The 21,724-nt window shown below is 35.4% G+C and overlaps 1 protein-coding gene across 1 annotated transcript in view; it reads left to right on the top strand.

Annotated features, from left to right (window-relative positions):
* The window catches only part of WDPCP (WD repeat containing planar cell polarity effector), a 276,699-nt gene that overhangs the window by 162,521 nt on the left and 92,454 nt on the right, over positions 1 to 21,724 (top strand). Inside the window, exons 12-13 of the mRNA XM_027131634.1 lie at positions 3,682 to 3,870; positions 6,963 to 7,086. Of these exons, the coding sequence (XP_026987435.1) occupies positions 3,682 to 3,870; positions 6,963 to 7,086 (313 nt within the window). The remainder of the gene's footprint in view (positions 1 to 3,681; positions 3,871 to 6,962; positions 7,087 to 21,724) is intronic.

Raw genomic sequence — 21,724 nt, 5'->3', positions numbered from 1 at the left:
CAATATGTTGCTGGATTTGCTAATATTTTTTAAGGATTTTTGTATCTGTTTATGGGAGATAGTGGTTTGCAATTTTCTTTTTCTTTTCCTGTAATGTTTTGTCATTTTTGGTATCAGTGTAATGCTGATGTCATTAAATGAATTAGGAAATATTCCTTCCTCTTATATTTTGCGTTGTGTAGAGGTGATACTATTTCTTCTCTTATTGTTTGAGAGAATTCACCAGTGAAGGCATCTGGTTTTGTGTGTGTGTGTATGTGTAAAGGTTTTTAAACTGCAAATTCAAATTTAAATAATATAGGATCATTCAGGTTGTCTGTTCATTTCTTCTTGAATGAGCTTTGATAATTTGTATCTTTCAAGGAATCTGTTTCATTTAAGCTACATTTATTTCTGTAAAGTTAGCATATTATTCACTTATTTTTTAATGTCTGTAGTGCTATAATGATTATTCTTGATATTGATAAATGTATCTTCTCTTTTTTTTCTCAATTTGGCAGAAGTTGGTCAATTTTTTTTTTTTTTTTTTTTTTTTTTTTGCGGTACGTGGGCCTCTCACTGTTGTGGCCTCTCCCGTTGCGGAGCACAGGCTCTGGACGCGCAGGCTCAGCGGCCATGGCTCACGGGCCCAGTCGCTCCACGGCATGTGGGATCTTCCCGGACCGGGGCACGAACCCATGTCCCCTACATCGGCAGGTGGACTCTCAACCACTGCGCCACCAGGGAAGCCCCAGAAGTTGGTCAATTTTACAAATTGTTTCAGAGAACCAGCTTTTGTGTTCATTGACTTTCTCTATTATTTATTTTCATATTTTCATTATCTCCTATTTTATTTTAGGTCTAATTTGCTCTTCTTTCTCTAGGTTCTTAATGTAGAAGCTTGGATTGTTGATTTCAGACCCTTTTTCTTTTGTAATTGAATATTTAATGCTGGTAATTTCCCTCTAAGTAATACTATAACCACAGCTACATCTCACAAATTTTGATGTTATATTTTTATTTTTATTCATTTCAAAATATTTTCTAATTCATGTTTTCTTCTTTGACCCATAGGTTATTTAGAACAGTGTTGATTAATTTCTAAATATTTAAAGATTTTCCAGATATATTTCTTTTTTTCCCACTTCCTAGTTATTTTACTACATTTTGCTATTATCTATACCCTTAAGGTTATTTACACTTATTTTATCTGTTTGGTAGAAATATTACATAACAGTGTGCAGTGGTGCATCACTTGTTCCATGACATCACATTAGTGCTTGAAATCAGCCATGGTGGGAGTATTTACATCACTTAGATTTACCAGCACACTGAGGATATAAGGGGAATATTTTCTCCCTTGAAAATCTTGGTGTATAAATCCTTAGACACTAAAAGTCATCCAGATATCTTTCTGTTTTGATATCTAATTTAGTTCTATTGTGGTCTGGGAACCTATTCTGTATACTTTCAAAGCATTTAAATTTATTGAGGCTTGTTTTATCTCCCAGAATATGCTCCATCTTGGTTGGTGTTATATGTGCACTTAAAAAGAATGTGTATTCTGCTGTTGTTGGGTGAAGCGTTGTATAGATGTCAATTAGGTCAAATTTACTGATGTTTTTCAAGTGTTTTCTATATTTACAGATTTTGTTTATAGGTTTTTTCAACTAATCAGAGAGAAGTGGTGAAATCTCCAATGATAATTGTAGATTTGACTTTCTCTCCTTTTAGTTTGATAGTTTTTGCTTTATTGTTTTAGAGCTCTGTTATTAAGAATGTTTTTTCTGGGGCTTCCATGGTGGCGCAGTGGTTGAGAGTCCGCCTGCCGATGCAGGGGACACGGGTTCGTGCCCCGGTCCGGGAGGATCCCACATACCGCGGAGCGGCTGGGCCTGTGAGCCATGGCCGCTGAGCCTGCGCGTCCGGAGCCTGTGCTCCGCAAGGGGAGAGGCCACAACAGTGAGAGGCCCGCGTACCGCAAAAAAAAAAAAAAAAAAAAAAAAAAAAGAATGTTTTTTCTTCATGAATTTTCAATGCTTTGTTATAAAATTATAGAATTCTAGGCTAATTCATTTTTATCTCTCAGCATTTTTTAAAGCCCTACTGTTGTCTCTAGCTTGCATAATTTCAGAAGCAAAGTTTGCTATTTTTTATCTTTGTTTCCCTGTTTTTATTTTATATACTTCACAGATTCCAAATAATTTCACATACGTTTTCTCATTTAGCTTTATGATTATTTGTACTGAGAAGTTTTTGTAGTTTCACTCAAATCAGTAAACATTTGTGGAAGGAAAAAGATTTTACAGATAGCTACTTTTTAAAGATTAAAAAAAACCCGAACTCCTTAAAAGCACTAATACTTACTGTCACTTAATTACACAGAAATTGTTAGCTTCAAATGAGATCAGCCATATTTAAAAGATAAGATAAAACTAGAACAGAGTCCACCCCCCTTTGTTTTGTGCTCTTGCTTCTCTAAGCTTAGAAGTGGATTTTCTTTCATTTTAAAAGGGTAGGCAAATGTGTTTATGTTGTTCTAAGATATTTTATAGTAGATCTTAGTTGTGAAAGTGGATCAATAACAAGATTAATCCTGATAATTTCTTACTAATAATTACTAATAATAGAAGAGAATAATCTCAGTGCCAATTTAAAATAAATTGGTATGTGGTATCTGTGAAGAAGCTATCAATTTAGAGCACCCATTAATAAAACAGTCCTAAAAATGTTTATATAGTCACATTATATTTGTCATGGATATTTGTACTTTAAAGACCCCCAAGTACATGGGGCTGAAGACCAGGTGCAACTTAGAACTAATTAAGCTGGTCAATAAGAATTGTGTTACATCAAAATTATCTCTAAATATATACAACCGAGGCCTAAATGACAGATGGGAAAAATTAAATTAGCTATTGTGATTTACCTAAAAGTTCTCAGGTTTTTTCATTTTTAGTCTGAACAGTTTGATTATAAATTAGTTAATATGTGCTGAATGGTAAGCCTAAGCTAGATGGAGTTGGTAGGTGGTATTTAAAGATTTAACCACAGTGCCATATTACTCTTGCCCCCCCCAAATCCCATATTTCTAGCACTTTATGCAAGAAATGATCACTGGATTTTTCCTTTGTAGAAAATTTAAATCTGTTTTTGTTATTCTACTTTTTATTTTATTTATTTTTTTGTGGTACACGGGCCTCTCACTGTTGTGGCCTCTCCTGTTGCGGAGCACAGGCTCCGGACGCGCAGGCTCAGCGGCCACAGCCCACGGGCCCAGCCGTTCCGCGGCATGTGGTATCTTCCCAGACCAGGGCATGAACCCGTGTCCCCTGCATCGGCAGGCGGACTCTCAACCACTGCGCCACCAGGGAAGCCGTCTACTTTTTATTTATTTATCTATTTGGCTGCACCGGGTCTTAGCTGCCGCTTGTGGGATCTTCATTGTGGCATGCAGGATCTTTAGTTGTGGCATCTGGGATCTTTAGTTGTGGCATGTGGGATCTTCAGTTGTTGCACACGGGGTCCCTAGTTGTGGCATGCGGGATCTTTAGTTGCGGCATGTGGGATCTAGTTCCCTGACCAGGGATTGAACCTGGCCCCCCTGCATTGGGAGCATGGAGTCATAGCCACTGGACCACCAGGGAAGTCCTACTTCTTATTTTTAAAAGATTCACTTGATTTTATATTTTTCTGTGACAGGTATCTTCACACAAGGACAGCTGGGCCTGGTAGACATCATCTTCCAGTACATTCACTGTGATGAGATCTATGAGGCAATAAACATCCTGAATAGTATGAACTGGGACACTCTGGGCTACCAGTGCTTTATCAGCATGACTGCCATCGTAAACCATCTTCTTAGACAAAAGCTCACTCCAGAGAGAGAAGGTCAGACTTAAAATATATTTCATAAATGGGTTTTGTATATACATGAAGTACATTTTTTTTTTTTTTTTTTACCATCTTTATTGGGGTATAATTGCTTTACAATGGTGTGTTAGTTCATGAAGTACATTTTATTGTTAGTAGTTTTTTTGAGGATGTTTTGAAGTCATGTTACTGGAGATTAGAAGACAAAAATGTTAATGCCCTATTAAACTGACAAAATGAGGTATCAAATAATTACTTCCATACGGTACTTACTGTATAGTACTGGTCAACGTAATAACTTTTCTGTATATACCTATGTTGGAACTCACAATGAAGTCACTGTATATTTCAGACTAAGTTCATGTGTAGAATATGCTCAGATTTCAAACTTTGATGAGAAATTTCATGTACTCTGTAGGGTTTGGAAGACAAAGGGCCCTAAACAAAGTCCTTATTTCTCCTTTACTTTAGACATCAGTATTTTTCTTTCACATCCCGAGTTCTTTGTCCAGACAGTAGACCTTACCACTGATTGTGTGTGTGTGATTTCCCAACCTTCTCCTAATAAGTTATTTTGCCCATAGGATCTCAGATGTTTATTGTCAAAGAGAGACAAGGCACTGTTAACAAAAAAGAAAAAAAAAATATGTGCCACATACAATAATGAAATCAATTTTTATATTTGCCAGTTATCCAGTGTATGTTATTTTTATTATGAGTAATTTATTTACTTAATGTAAAATGCATCTAAACATTCTTGCATTCATATCTTTATTTCAAATGTTTGTAATAAGCATTGATATTAACAGTGGGAAATAATGGCCAATGAGAAACTTTCTGTATGTGATTTACAAGGTAAGGAAAACAGGGAATATGTCAAAAGGCCTTTACTGGAGAGCTTTGCTTCCCCACTATTTTCTTTCCACGTTTATAGATTTTCTTATTCCATTTTATTACGTTTCCAAAGTAAACAAATTGTTTAGATAGTATTCTGTACATAACCTTCATTTTACTAATTTTAGAGAAGAATAATCAGCAAGAACATGTTCTTTCAAGAAGTCTGCATCATGAGACTTGGCCCCAACTCATAGGAGGCCCACAATAAATATTTATTTAATGTTAATTGAATGTGCTTTTTGGAGGTAGTCCAACACATCTACGGAGATTCCAGTACTTCTGCAATGAGAAAATGCATAGCACAGTACTTGGCCCACAGTAGGTACTCAATGAATATTAGTTAAAAATAAAAAGAAGATTATAACTTCAAAATTTTAGGGTTCTAGGATTACTGTAATATTTCTACCTGCAGAGTTATCTCAAGTAATTATTTATTAGTATTGGTACACTCTTCAGGTTGGGTAGATAGCAGAGGAAAAAAAAAGTAGCAGGGTCCCTAAAGAAAGTCTGGTACACATAATCCATGCAAGATACTCTAAACTTACAGTTGAAGAAATAAGAAGATAAAATATTGACTCTTAGGAGACTGAGAAATTGCTAGCACCTTAGTGAATTTGTGTTGTAAGATCCCTGTGTAGTAAGAAAGATTATTAGGAAATTCACAAATGGGTATTATCAGATTCCCGCCTTAATAAAGGATATTATCAAGGAACCATATTGGGTGGATAGGGAAATAAAAAACTTGTATGATATACTAGGCTATTAAAATAAAATGCTTGCATGATGCTGGGTTATCAGAATATGTACATTTTAAGCAGGTATATGCATTTTCCCCCAAGTAACTACAAAACACATTTCTAAAACATTTACAATTCTTCTCTATTGAGATTTATTCTATCTGAATCTAACAAATTTGACATGGTAATTTGTTTTCCTCTTATTAGTGGAACCCAGTGAGCTCTTTTATTTGTAGCTGTGCTGTGGTTGTCTTTGAGATCTTCATTTCTGCCTTAAACATCAAGCTGGGCTATCTAATGAATCTATAACTGTGCTGAGACCTACGAGTATTCCATGTAGGCTCAAACATTTCAGATGTACGGAACATGCTGTCAAGAAAACAAGCAATGGCAAGAGAATCTGGCTTGCTTTCACAATGGCATTGCTGTATTCAATTTTAATCTAAATTGACTGCTGCTTTGAAAGAAAATACCACTAAAGTTCATCTTACTTTACTGTCTAGATTTGAGATTAAAAAAAGAAATAGCTAACAGCTTAGCCAAGTCCATAGCAATTACTCTGATGAGGTATGCAATACTTTCAAACCCAGATATGCTTAAAATTAAAGAGTTTTGCTAAATAAGGAATTGTTCATTCAACCTAATGCTAGTAGCATAAAAATCAGTGGAGTCTTACTGTGAACTGTATTCTCATACAACTCTCACCATTATGGTAATTATATATTTTCCAGGTATTTCTTGGAGGAAACACAACCCCATTGGCATGTCTTGGTAAAAGTGTAAATTAGGCAAAATGTGCTGTTTTCTCCCAATCACTAGCCCTTTGGCTTATCAAAACCTGCTCTCCAATCCTTCCTTCCTAGGAGGGTGTCAGTTGACCAAAGCAGATTAACGTACCTCCCAGGGGTGTGTTAACTTTCACACTTGGACAAAACCAACAATCTTGTTGTTCAGGACAGGATTTAAGGAAGGTATAGGGAATTTCAGTCTTTCTCTAAAGTTGTAATAGAGAGATATTATTACTCCAATCAGGATATTTTTATTTGTATTATTTTTTTAAACATTTCTAATACTGATTTCAGTGCCTAATGCAGAAAGGCTAGTTTGTTCCTTCCAGCTAAAGAGTAAATGTTGAGCACACTGTGAGTTGATTTTACTGGAAATACTAGTTCAAACTGTGTTACTCTGATGAGTCACTGTTTTAATTACCCATTTGTGGTGAGAGGTTGATTCATTATGGATTTCTTCAGTTTTGACAGCTTTTTGTTGCTCAGAGTCATTGTCAGCTTTGCTTCAAGTGAAAGTTTATACACAGGTTTGTTTTTGTATCAGCTGTCATATTTTAATTTCATCTTTCCTGCAACAAGCTCACATTTCATCCAAGTTTGCAAAACCTGACTGACTGCAAACATGAGTATTCTGTTGTAATTGAAGGAGTTTCACTTGTTTTAGTGCTGCTATGTTTGAATTCCACAGCACAGCTTGAGGCAAGCCTTGGAACCTTCTATGCTCCAACAAGACCACTCCTGGATACAACTATATTGGAATACAGAGACCAAATCAGCAAATATGCAAGGAGATTCTTCCACCACTTACTCAGGTGAATGATATCTTTGGATTAATTAGTGTCAGACTAATTACCTATTCAAGGAGCCATCTTCTTTAATTAGAATATTCCATAATATGGCTATATCTTTTTTAATAGTCTGTCCCCTAAGAGAAAAAGAAATTGGCTCTTGATATTCTTTATTTAATTCGTTCTTGTTTTCCTATTAAGGACTATATTGGAATATTGTTGAGGGCTTTTACATCATTACTACACTTTAATATAATTGCCCCTTTAATACAAAAGCAAAAAATACCAGCTATGTAAAGTGAATTTTAAAATATTAATTGTACTCTTAACAATAGAGAAATGTTTATTTTAATTGCAGCTAAAATGAATGTGCTATAAAGTTCTAAGACAGTCACAGGTCTGCTTTACTTTCAGAATTACTGTAGAGAGATTTGCTCATTGTCTTCCTATACAAGGTGGCAAGTTGCTAGCTTCACTGTGCCTCATTTTCTCTGCTTTAATTTCCTTTAATTCTTTTAATCTTATGGATTATGTGAAAAATTAGATAATGTCAAGAAGTTACTCTGAGACAGATACTGCAGAAGTTGAAGCACAAGTACATATAGCATTTCTCTATATATAAAGTTCAAAAAATGGATGGAAGATGAATGGATGGATAGAGATGGATGGATGGATGGATAGATAGATAGATAACTAGCTAGTTAGTTACTTTAGGGATACATCTGAATATGTCAGTGCTAGAAGTAAAAGCAAAGAAGTGAGTATAACAAAATTTAGGATATTGTGGAATGGGTTAAGAGAAATATGAGAGGAACAAGCCCATGGAGCCACCAAGGTATTAGTAATGTTCCATTTCTTAAGTGGGGTATATATCAGGGTCCAATAAAAATTATTATTCTTTTAGCTGAAAGTATACTTTTTGTGTACTTTTATATATATTTTATAATAGAAAGTAATAGAATTTTCAGTTTCATGTACCATAAATTACATTGAGTTGAATTTAGAGTTTTCATTTTACTTACAGTATAACCTAGCTGTTGTAGTTCTTTTTAACTCAAGCAATTTCATGTATAGTCTCCCCTTTTTTTCCTCAGAACAACCCTGCTAAGGAGGTATTATCAATTGACAAATGAGTAAACTATTTATAAAGTGGCACTTTGATCTCTACCCAACAGTGAAACCTTTGGAAAACAGTCTTTATAGAAGCTGAGAGATGTTAATATATTGCATGAGTTATGACCTATAATTGAATATTGCCTTTTTATCTGAACGATTTTAGTATATTCTAAAAGATTCTTCACCCTAAATGAGGCAGTGTTCTATGTATAGTCATATACATAGACATGACAGAAATACTGGGACTGATGTAGTACTGATGTAACCACACAGACTCTAACTTTTCTGTGTTGTTACATCTGGAATTGAATGTTTTCTCTTAGGGTATACTAGGTTTTTCATATTTCCTTTTTTGCATGCTTTCTACTATTTCAATTATAATGAATGTTTAGTAGTTCTTTTGACAGTAGGCTATACACGGCATTATGAAAAAAGGAACGTTAAGTGTAGAAGAAATTGAATGAGATAGCTTAAGTTGGAACCATCCTTTTGTTTAATCTGCTGCCAAGAAGTTCTGCTTAAGGGAAGAGAAAAAGGGCAAATACTTTTCTGTATTTGTGAAGTACTAGAATTGCATTACCCTCTGTACTTGGCTAGCCAGTATTTTAATACTCTAAAAAAAGTTATTAGATAATGGAATAAGTCCTAAACAGTAAAGATCATCATAAAGAATTTTAAATTAAAGATGAAAGAAAGAGGCACCATGCAGAGTAGGGATATACCTAAGATCACCCACTGGTTAAGCTGAGGACTCAGATTGCTTGAGTCCTGATTAGAAAAAGAATAAAATATTATATTGATTTTAATATCAAAAAGTATATGGCGGGGCTTCCCTGGTGGGGCTACTCTTCATTGCGGTGCACGGGCTTCTCATTGCGGTATCTTGTTGCAGAGCAGGGGCTCTAGGCGCACAGGCTTCAGTAGTTGTGGCTCACGGGCTTCAGTAGTTGTGGCTCACGGGCTCTAGAGCACAGGCTCAGTGGTTGTGGCATGTGGGCTCGTAGCCGTGGCTTGCGGGCTCTAGAACACAGGCTCAGTAGTTGTGGCACACTGGCTTTGTTGCTCCGCGGCATGTGGGATCTTCCCAGACCAGGGCTTGAACCCCTGTCCCGTGCATTGGCAGGCGGATTCTTAACCACTGTGCCACCAGGGAAGCCCCTATTGCTGATATTTTAAAGGATACAAATAAAACAGCCAGATGAAGAGATGCATAAGGCAAGTTATATGGGAAAGGACTCGAAGCCTCTGTGCCCTCTCCGAGTGCAGCACCTTCCCAGCCCCTCCATATATTCACCAATCCAGAAGCTCTCTGAATCTTCTCCTTTTGAGTATTTATGGAGGCTCCATTACATAGGCATGATTGATTAAATTACTGGCCATTGGTGATTAATTCAACCTCCAGCTCCCCTTTCCTCCCTCCTCCCAAGAAGTCCAGGAGTGAGACTGAAGTTCTAACCCTCTAATTATGTGGTTGGTTTCCCTGACAACCAGCCCCCATCTGTAGAGGCTTTCAGAAAGTCACCTCATTAACCTAAACTCAGGTATGGTTGAAATGGGATTGTTATGAATTACAAAAGACTTTCCTTTCACCTTTTTGGCTCCTTGTCACTTAGGAAGCTCCAGGGAGCTCCTTTGTCACAAACAGTACAAAGATCTAACATACATATTTCTTATTATAAATCACAGTATCATAGAAGGAAGATGCAGATTTGCCTAAACTAAGTTCAGAAGGTGATTGTTCACCTCTCTGCTTCCATAAAATTGAACAGTCCTCCAGAACTACTGAATAGGGAAGTATTAATGGAATCTTACTCAGCCATAAAAAGAAATGGAGTTATTTGTAGAGAGGTGGATGGATCTAGAGTCTGTCATACAGAGTGAAGTAAGTCAGAAAGAGAAAAACAAATACCATATGCTAACACATATATATGGAATCTAAAAAAAAATGGTTCTGAAGAACCTAGGGGCAGGACAGGAATAAAGACGCAGACGTAGAGAATGGACTTGAGGACACAGGGAGGGGGAAGGGTAAGCTGGGACAAAGTGAGAGAGTGGCATTGACATATATACACTACCAAATGTAAAATAGCTAGTGGGAAGCAGCCGCATAGCACAGAGAGATCAGCTCGGTGCTTTGTGTCCACCTAGAGGGGTGGGATAGGGAGCGTGGGAGGGAGACGCAAGAGGGAGGGGATATGGGGATATATGTATAGCTGATTCACTTTGTTATACAGCAGAAACTACCACACCATTGTAAAGCAATTATACTCCAATAAAGATGTTAAAAACAAAATAGGGAAGTATTAACAAGAGCTTTTCATTATAAGTAAATAGAAACTATAAGAGGAACTCCTAAATATTGATGAAATAAAAGGGCAAACATTTCAGTGAATGTGCCACATATGAAGCTTATTTTACTAACATGGAAATATGTTATAAAGGATTAATAGTTAATTTTACTTATTTCCCCTCTTAACTATAAGACTGTTGTTTTCTGACTCAAATATTATTATGTGATTATGGCACAGAAAATCATATTTTTAAAATGCTTATAAAATAGTATGCAAAATCTTGGGACAGGGAGCTTTATTGCCTAGAAATAAAAATATCATGTTTATAAAATATTTGTGGGGAAATGTACTGATGTCTGCATTTTCCTTGGCACTGCAACAAAAAAGATGAACTGATGGATAGAAAGGGAGATGAATAGATATGTGATAAAACAATGTTGTAAAATGATGATAGAATCTAGGTGGTAAAAAAATATATATATTATTTTCACTTTCCTGGATGTTTGAAAATTTGTATAATATATTGGAGGATAATATGTATTATGTTGGAGTCAATATTTACACTTAGAATTCAGAAAACAAAAGGTAGTCTTTTAGAAATGGCTCTTGGCTTATGAAAAATATATATGTTAGGCAAAAAGAAATTGTTAACCACTTTGACTTTTAAATGGCTTTTTAAATTTTACTTTTTACTAATGGAGCATACACAGTAAATAAAACAATTATATGAAACCAATTCAAAAAACAAAAATACTAAAACTGCTACCTACGAATATTTAGAGAATAAGACAGAATGATATACAGAGAAAAACTTCCTGGTCAGATCATCTATTTAATGGATAATATATTTAAAATATTTGTTTAAAGCCTGGTAGAGCTGGCAGGAAACTAAGGGAAACACTCAGAAGTTGAAATGACAAGGATGCTTGATTCCACAAGAATAAGCAAAGTCAAAGTTTGCCTTGAGGGCATCTGCTGGCACCTGGCAGTGAGGTGTTTGATTTATAAAGGCTGTGTACTCAGAGGGTTGGAGACAAAGCCTAGAGCTCAAGCAGAGTGGGAGACTGGATCAGAGATCCCCACATCAATCTAGGACCCTTGAAGGGCAACATCTTCCTTGAGAGAACTAAAAGGAAGGAAGGTATGAGATGCAAGAAGGAGTGGTGGACAAAAATAATGTTAAACTTGTGGGAACTTAAACAAAAATGGATCATGTAAAACATAACCACTAATGTCTAATGCAGGTGGTTAAATTAAGATTAGAATCCTGGACAATGACAACATATAAATCAGAAGAGAAGTGAAGAAGTTAAAGCATTCTAAGGTTCTTGACTTTTCAAGAGGAAGGTAGAGATACTTATTAATACCAGATTTTATTCAGTAAAAGATACACGGTAGAATTTCTAGGGTAATCACTGAAAGAATAGAAATAGAGTGTATACTTGTCAAACAAATAGAGTGAAAATGTTGGATAAGGAAAAAAAATTCAACCCCAAAGAAGGCAAGAATTGGGGGAGGGTGCAGCATGCAGGGGGAAGAAACATAAAAAAAGATGAAAAACAGAAAACACAATGAGGTAGTAGAAATGAATTTTAAAAATCAATAATCATTGTCAATTTAAGTAGGTTAAAATTTTCATTCGCAGAGATTGTTGAAACAGTTTTTTCTACGTTTTTACAAGAGACACCTAACACATAGAAAGTTTAAAAGCTAGAGAATGGAAAAAAATTATACTAAGTCAATACCAAAAGAGACCTAATAATGTTACATAAATAGTCTTTAAAGCAAAATCAGTAGTACAGATTAATAGAGATCAATATCAACAGAAGAATCAATTTACCAGTAAGATATAACAATTCTAAATGTGTATAATATAGCTTGAGTACACATAAAATAAAAATTGACAAATCCACTTTCATAGTTAGAAATTTTAATTCCCTTTGTGTGGTAATTGATAGATTAAGTGAACAAAGTATAATTAAGGAAATAGAGAATATGAACAGGCACTATAGTTAGAGCTAGAATATAGCAATGAACAAAACAGACACACACACAAAAATCCATGGCATCATAAAGTTTACAGTTAGTGAAGGAAACATTATGTAAATAAGTAGGTAGAATATATAGAATGTTAAGTAATGATGCATACCTTGAAGAAGAGCAAAGCAAGGACAGGAACTAGGGAGCATTGGGTGGTGAGGCCTCCCTAAGAAGGTGAAATATGAGTTAAATCCCAGCACTTTGGCTGGAGCAGTGAATGAGAGGCAGAATAATAAGAGCTTGGGTCAGAGGTCTAGCAGGTGGCTCGGTTATATAGGACTTTTGTTGACTGTTGTAAGGAACTGGGATTTTTCTCTTGAATAATAGGGCAAGTCAGTAGATGATTTGGACCAACTAGTGAATGAATCACTCAGTTGCTATGTTGAGAATAGACCTTTGAAGGCCAAGAGCAAGGAGAGCATTTGGGAGGCTGTTGCAATAATTGAGTGAGAAATGGTGACCATTTAAAGCAGATTGGTAGTAAGAGGGATGAGGATAGAGTGCTTGGATTTTGGACATATTGAAGGTTTGGCTAATAGCATTTGCTCACAGACTGGATGAAGCATATGATAGAAAGAGAAGGTAAGGATGACTTGAAGTGTTTGGATCTCAGCAACTGGAAAAATGGAGTTGCATTGAGAAGACCAGTAAAACTGCAGAAAGAATAGGTAGTGGGAAAAGGTCAAGAGATTGGTTTTGAACATGTTGAGTTTGAATGAGAAATTCAGAGGTAAGTTCTGAGGCAGAGTTATAAGGGAAATATATAGCTTTAAATGTTTGTATTAGAAAAGAAGAAAGGCTCAAAATTAAAGAACCATGCAATTTAAAACATTATTTATAATAGCCAAGATATGGAAGCAAACTAAGTGTCCACTGACAGATGAATGGGTAAAAAAGATGTGGTCTATATTAATACAATGGACTATTACTCAGTCATAAAAACGAATGAAATCTTGCCATTTGAAACAACATGGATGGACCTAGAGGGTATTATGGTAAGTGAAATAAGTCAGACAGAGAAAGACAAATACTGTATGATTTCACTTATATGTGGAACATAAAAACAAAACAAATGAACAAACAACAAAACAGAAACAGACTCATCGATTTGGAGAACAAACATGTGGTGGCCAGAGGGGAGATGAGTGGTGGGGATGAGTAAAATAGGTGAGGGAAAGTAAGAGGTACAGACTTCCAGTTACAAAATAAATGAGTCACAGGGATGAAATACACAGCATGAGGAATATAGTCAATAATATTATAATAACTTCATATGGTGACAGATTGTAACTAATTGCAGTGATCATTTTGTAATGTATAGAGATATCAAATCACTATAGCAATTATACTTCAATTTTTTTAAAAAAGCACCATGCAATTTAAGAAATTCAAAAAATATTAGCAAAATAAACCTACAAAAAGTAGAAGGAAGGAAATAATATATGCTCAGAAATTAATGTAACAAAAACTTATAAAAGAGGATTAATAAAGCTAAGCATTTGTTCTTTGACAAGATTGGTAAAACAGAAAATAATGAACAATATTAGGGATATACTAAAAGGGACCTAATGATAGACATGTCAGAGATTTTAAAAAATTAAAATAAAGGGAACACTATGAACAACAAACTTGAAAAATTAGGTGAAATGGAGAATTTCTTAGAAAAATAAAAATAACCAAAACTGAATGAAAAAAATAGAAGATCTGAATAGCTCTATAACCATTAATGAAATTAAATTAGTAATTAACATTTTTCCCACAAAGTAAGCCACAGTCCCAAGATGTTTTTAACAAATGAGGATCCATGACTATACTCACACAACTTTTTCTTCATTGTTTTTCTTTTAGCCGTTTTATCTTTTTCTTTTGCAGTAAGCGGGCCTCTCACTGTTGTGGCCTCTCCCGTTGCGGAGCACATGCTCCGGACGCGCAGGCTCAGCGGCCATGGCTCACGGGCCCAGCCGCTCCGCGGCATGTGGGATCTTCCCAGACCAGGGCACGAACCTGTGTCCCCTGCATCAGCAGGCGGACTCTCAACCACTGAGCCACCAGGGAAGCCCAAGCCATTTTTTCAAATGCATATTTATTTACATAGTTGTAATCATTGAGTACATGAAATTTTAAAGAAAAAAATCCTAAGAGTTGCTTCACTATGATGGCCTTCTAAGAGACTTTTACTTTCTTTGATATGGTCCTTAGATTTAAAGATTTTTTAACTCTAGAAAGTGACTCACACATATATGAACAGACCTTTGTTTAGGAAAAGGATCAAAGATCAAAAAGGGAAAATAAGCAGAAGGGAACAAGGACAAAACCTTAAGGCCTTTAACTGAAAGCAACTAGATAAATGTGCTTTTATAGACCAAGGAGCTTGTTTTCATGTGGGCCCAGTTAGGGCTGGTTGGGCATAGGGGCAGTTGAGATTCCCACCAGAGGGTGAGGGGCCTTCTACCATAATGATGATTTGAAAAAAAAGTTGTGATACTAATCAGTAAATTGGTAAACCAAACAAAATTTGTTGAGGATAGATGCAAATAACTTGAAGGCTGTTTCATGAACAAATTTGACACACTTGGCTCTTCTTCCTCAAGGTTCCCCTTTTGTAGTTAATCAGGGGTATGAGCCAGGGATGTGGCCCAAAGCATCCAAACTGTGTTGCATTTGGCAGTATGGCTTTCCTTTTCAGCATCACTTCCCTATATATGACTATACCAGTGAAATAAGTCCTTAGATTTTACTTGTATTGCTCACATTCTCTCTCAGATTTTTATGTCTAAAAATCAAAATGGGTAAAAACTGCATTGTTAAAAGGAAAATCATGATTATTTGAAAAGCCACCATAATAACCATTCTGTTTTATTGGAATTACTGTAATGGCCTTAAGAACTCTCTTTTGTCCAGTGTGAGAGAAATAGACTAGATTCGTCATAGAGGTGGAGTTAAGAATAGGGATAGTCTGCTTATTAGGCATCATATTGAATGGATGAATCTTAAGACTTTTTTCACTCTAGTCATTACTGTTTTCATTTGTGATGTACAAAATTTGCTTTCTGCCTAAATTCTAGTTGAGTTTTCTATTCAGAACTGCTTGTCATTCTCATTTTCTCTTGGATGTAACTTCCCACTGTCTTCTCTGTTACTCTTATTCAATGAGTAATTTACTGGGCCGGGGTAAAAGGCCACATTTATAAGTGAGTGAACTGTGTCTGCAGGCCTGACACTTCTGATCAAGACAGCTGTTGACCTCAAACCCCAGACTGGCCCCAAATGACGGCCTCCTCATGCTTCTCGTCAGGAAGTCTTACTCTCTTTAGTTTGGCGGATGAAAGGGATCTTTCACATTCACTGCGTTAAATAAATGGCATTTATATAAAGGGATTTATTCACATTCACTGCATTAAATAAATGGCACCTAGCTGCAATTGGTATGTACTAGAGACGAATATGGACATGTAACATGGACCATGTAACAAAGTTACAGCTACTTTTAAAAAAGCTGTGGCGTGAAGAGAGCCTTTACCAATGTGGCAAAAATCAAAGATGTCTTCTCAGATAGTGAAGGACATACATGGTATGCAACTTGTGGCTATTAAGAGAGTGATGATGATTCTTGGCTGTTGACACTCATGAAGACTTAAGTCTAGGAGAAATTAGGCTTTGTTAGAGACTCTAACCTGCTGAGGTCTGAAAAGAGAGATGCAGGGAAGATACAGTCAACAATTTATTAGGCAGATTGTTTACATCTGCAGGTCTCACAGCTCAAGGAAAGACCTTGATAGAGTATAAAAAATGAACCTCAATAAATAAGTTTCAGAATATGTCTACTTTTATGTGAAATGTTTGATAAAGGATAAAGGATAGACATAATGTTAATAATTCTTTTATGTGAAATGTTTGATAAAGGATAAATGTTTGATAAAGTTGATAAAGGATAGACATAATGTTAATAATTCTTTTTTATTGTATATTTAAACTTAACTCAAAAAACTATGAACAGATGTTATAACCTTATTTCTAATTATAGTAAGTATTCGCCCCCATCTGTCATCTTTTAGAGTAGACAGGATAAGTACCATTCACTTCCTATTTTTTTTAATTCCCCCCACTTCCCTTTCCTTCCCCACTGATAACCATGTTCAAATAATAAAATATTCAGCTTGCTGTAGATTCTGATTCTTATTAACTATCTCATAACATTTTATAGAAAGAGGTGCTTGGGTTTTGTCAGTACCTGGAGAAGGAGCATCTATCTAAATTTTAGGGAGGTAACAAATACTAGCTTTCCTTAGAAAGCTAGCATGTGGGCCTCAGCAGTGTTGAAATGGCTGGAAAAAAGACATTACTTTGGTGAAATGTTTAGTGAACACACTGATCACATGTGGTTGTTGCTCTGAGAGGATACGTATTTGTCTTTTAGTTCATAGGTTTTATAAATAAATGTTGTTTAAACCTAAAGTCCCCCATGAATTCAACTCTTTATCCACAGGACTGTACATTGTCATTATAGTTTAGAACAGTAAGCTACATTTTTTCCAAAATAAACTTCCTGATTGTATAAGTAATACATGATTTTCTTTCACAATATAATATCATTGCCTTCTTTTCATGTCAGTAAACATAGATCCACATCATGCATTATAGAGATGTACCACTATAATTTATTCAGCCATCCTCCTATCTATGGACATGGAATATTTCCAGATTTTTGCCACTATGAGCAATGCTGTAATAAATGTCATATTCACGTATATTCTCACACACACATACACACACACTTCTGTGCATTTATCTGATTATTTCCTGAGAATGAATTCCTGTAAGTGAAATTTCCAAGTCAGAGTTATTCACATTTATAAGATCTTGATATATTTTTGTCAAATGTTCCTGTCACCATTTTTTCAAATTAGTCATCATATCCACAGTTGAAATAATCAATATCTTAAAGCGCTGAAAATTAAATAGGTGAAATTTGGCACCTTGCTGCTTTAATTTTTGTTGTAGTAAATTCTTTCTTCTTATTTAAAATTTTTAAATAATAAACTTTATTGTTTAGAGCAATTAAGTTCATGGCAAAATCGAGAGGAAAGTGTAGAGATTTCCCATATACCCTCTCTCTCCAACCTGCTTTAATATTAATATCTTTTTTACTAATGGTTATTGCATACATTTCCCTACACACACACACACACACACACACACACACACACACACACACACACACACACAGACTATTTGTATTTTGTGAAAGGTTAAAAGCTAGGGGCTTTATAAATATGATCACATTTAATCCTCACATCATAGTATGTAAGCATATATTATTCTTATTTTATAGCTGAGGATATTCAGAGTGATTAAGTAACTTGTATAACAATTATATATAATATATGGCAGACCAGAATCCTAACTTGAGTCCATCTGACCTCAAAGTCCATGCTCTTCACCATTATACTAGAAACTGAATCACCTCGAGGTAAGGAGTTCCTGTTTTCTAGAGGTATTTGATAAAAGAGGAGATGTATACTGCTATAGAGGGACAGTGCAGTATAGAGGGAAGCAACTGAGAATTTTGAAGATGGGCATTCTTACCATTCCTTAACTTCAGTTTCTTGATTTGTATCAATAAATAAGGATAATCATGGTACCTACCACACTGGGATGTTATTAGAATTAATATAATAATCCCTATAATAGGAGCATGTGGTACAATCTGGCACATAATAAGGACCCATAAATGCTATTATTGATTATGGTGTTGTAGAGGTTTAATAAGATGAAGGTGGACTAAATGAACTTTTACAACAGTATTTCCCAACTTTTCCTCATTACTGCCACCTCGAGGAGAAAAAATACATTTTAACTAAATAAATTTAATTTCTTCCTAAAAAGATAAGTTAAAGTCTAAGTAATAAGATTTCTTAGGTAGAGGTAAACTTTGGAGGCCCACAGACTGTTGTAATACCCAAGATTTTTAAAATCTTTTTAAAGAAGTAAACTTTTGCCCTTGAAGGTGATATTGGTCTCATTGCGAATGCATGTTTTAGAAGGAAATGCCTCCATTTCAAATCAAACAAAATTCCAAATTGTCAAACTCATAGGAGAGTTATCCTAGGTTTGAGGGAGGAAATGGGACTAAATGAGGTTTCCTTGTAGTTTTATTTTTTTGTAGTTGTTTAAAATTAATTTATTGCTGTATAGTTGATTTGCAGTTTAATTTCATGTGTACAGTGTTATGATTCAATATTTTTATAGATTATACTCCATTTTAAAGATATTATAAAATAATGGCTATATTTCCCCATGCTGTATAATATATTCTTGTTGCTTATCTATTTTGTATATAGCAGTTTGTATCTCTTAATCCCATACACCTATTTTGCCCCTCCCACCTCCCCTTTCCCCACTGGTAACTACTAGTTTATTTTCTATATCTGAGTCTGTTTCTGTTTTGTTATATATATTCATTTCTTTTATTTTTTAGATTCTATATATAAGTGATAACATACAGTATTTGCCTTTCTCTGTCTGACTTCTTTCACTAAGCATACACTCTCTAGGTCCATCACATTGTTGCAAATTACAGAATTTCATTCTTTTTTATGGCTGAGTAATATTCCAGTGTGTGTGTGTGTGTGTGTGTGTGTGTGTGTACACCACATCTTTATCCATTCATCTGTTGACAGATAGTTGGGTTGCTTCCATATCTTGGCTATTGTAAATAACGCCGCTTTGAACATTGGGGTACATGTATCTCTTCAAATTAGTATTTAGGGTTGTTTTCCAGATATATACCCGGGAGTGGAATCACTGGATCATGTGGTAGTTCTCTTTTTAGTTTTTTGAGGAACCTCCATACTGTTTTCTGTAGTGGCAGCAACAATTTACATTCCCACCAAAAGTGTACACAAAAGTGTACCTTTCCTCCACATCCTTGCCAACTTGTTACTTTTGATGATAGCCATTCTGACAGGTGTGAGGTTATATATCATTGTGGTTTTGATTTTCATTTCTCTAATGATTAGTGACATTGAGCATCTTTTCATGTGCTTGTTAGCCATCTGTATGTATTCAGTTCAGTTTCTTTCATCAATGTCTTATAGTAAAAGTACAGGTCTTTAACCTCCTTAAGTAGATTTATTCCTAGATATTTTATTCTTTTTCATGCAATGGTAAATGGGATTGTTTTCTTAATTTCTCTTTCTAATAGTTCATTGTTAGTGTATAGAAATGCAAAACATTTCTGTATATATATATATATTTTTTGTGGTACGCGGGCCTCTCACTGCTGTGGCCTCTCCCGTTGCGGAGCACAGGCTCTGGACGCACAGGCTCAGCAGCCATGGCTCACGGGCCCAGCCGCTCCGTGGCATGTAGGATCTTCCCGGACCGGGGCACGAACCCGTGTCCCCTGCATCGGCAGGCGGACTCTCAACCACTGCGCCACCAGGGAAGCCCTGTATATTAATTTTGTATCCAGCAACTTTACCAAATTCATTGTTTGGCTCTACTAGTTGTCAGGTGGAGACTTTAGGGTTTTCTATATATAGTTTCATGTCAACTGCAAATAGTGAGATTTACTTCTTCCCTTCCAAATCTGAATGCCTTTTCTTTGTTTTTTTCTTCTCTGATTGCTGTGGCTAGGACTTCCAATCCTATGTTAAATTGAAGTGGTGAGAGCGAGCATCCCCTGTCCTGATTTTAGAGGAAAGGCTCTCACCTTTTCATCACAGAGTATGATGTTAGCTGTGGGTATATCATATACTGCCTTTGTTGAGATTTGTTCTTTCAGTGTTGATGAGAGTTTTTATCATATATGAATGTTGAATTTTATCAAATGCTTTTTCCACATCCATTGAGATGATCATTTGATTTTTATTCTTCCTTTTGTTAATGTAGTATCAATCACATTGATTTGTGAAAATTGAACCATCCTTGCATATCTGGAATAAATCCTACTTGATCATGGTGTGTGATCCTTTTTATATATTGTTGGATTCAGTTTGCTGATATTTTGTTGAGAATTTTTGCATCTATCTTCATCAGCGATATTGGCCTGTAATTTTCTTTTTTTGCTGTGTCTTTGTTTAGGGATCAGGGTAATGCTGGCCTTGTAGAATGGATTTGGGACTGTTTGCTCCTCTTCAGTTTTTTGGAATAGTTTGAGAAGGATAGGTATTAGCTCTTCTTTACATGTTCAGTAGAATTCCCCTGTGAAGTTGCCTTGTCTTGGATTTTTGTTTGATGGAAGTTTTTATTTTAATTACAAATTCACTTTCTCTACTAGTTATCGTTTTGTTCTTTCAGATTGTTTGTTTCTTCCTGATTCAGGCGTGGCAGGTTGTATGTTTCCAGAAATTTGTCTATTTTTTCTAAGTTGTCCAATTTGTTGGCATGTAGCTGTTCATTGTATTCTCTTATTTTTTTTTTTTGTATCCCTGTTGTGTTGGTTATTATTTCCCCCTTCTTGATTTCTTAGTTTGTTTATTTGGGTTTTATCTCTTTTCTTCTAGATGAGCCTGGCTAAATGGTTTATCAATTTTGTTTATCTTTTCAAAAAAACAGCTCTTCATTTCATTGATCTTTTCCATTGTTTTTTTCCCCCCCATTTTATTTATTTCCTCTCTGATCTTTATTATTTCCTTCCTTCTGCTGACTTTTGGCTTCATTTGTTCTTCTTTTTCTAATTCTTTTAGATGGTAGGTTAGGTTGTTGGTTTGAGATTTTTCTTGTTTCTTGAGGTGGGCCGGTATCACTTTAAACTTCCCTCTTAGAACTCCTTTTGCTGCATCCCATAGATTTTGGAAAGTTGTATTTCCATTTTCATTTGTCTTGTATTTTCTGATTTCCTGTTTCATGTCTTCATTGACCTATTGGCTTTTTAGTAGCATGATGTTTAGTCTCCATGTGTTTGTGCTTTTCCCTTTTTCTTTCTGTAACTGAGTTCTAGTTTAATACCTTGTTGTCAGAAAAAATGCATGATAAAATTTATGTCTTAAATTTATTGAGACTTATTTTTTGGCCTAGCATGTGATCTGTTGTGGAGAATGTTCCATGTGCACTTGAAAAGAATGTGTATTCCACTGATTTTGGATGGAATGTCTTGTAAATATTAAGTTCAACTGGTTTAAAATGTCATTTAAGACCACTTTTGCCTTATTAATTATCTCTCTGGGTGATCTGTCCATTGATGTATGTGGGGTGATAAAATCCCCTACTAT

Source organism: Aethalodelphis obliquidens, unplaced genomic scaffold (genome assembly GCF_003676395.1).
Source record: "Aethalodelphis obliquidens isolate GAN/ISIS:26980383/991018 unplaced genomic scaffold, ASM367639v1 scaffold40, whole genome shotgun sequence".
Taxonomy (NCBI): Eukaryota; Metazoa; Chordata; class Mammalia; order Artiodactyla; family Delphinidae; genus Aethalodelphis; species Aethalodelphis obliquidens.
Note: the sequence above shows the minus strand (reverse complement) of the source record. Positions and strands in the feature narration are given on the sequence as shown.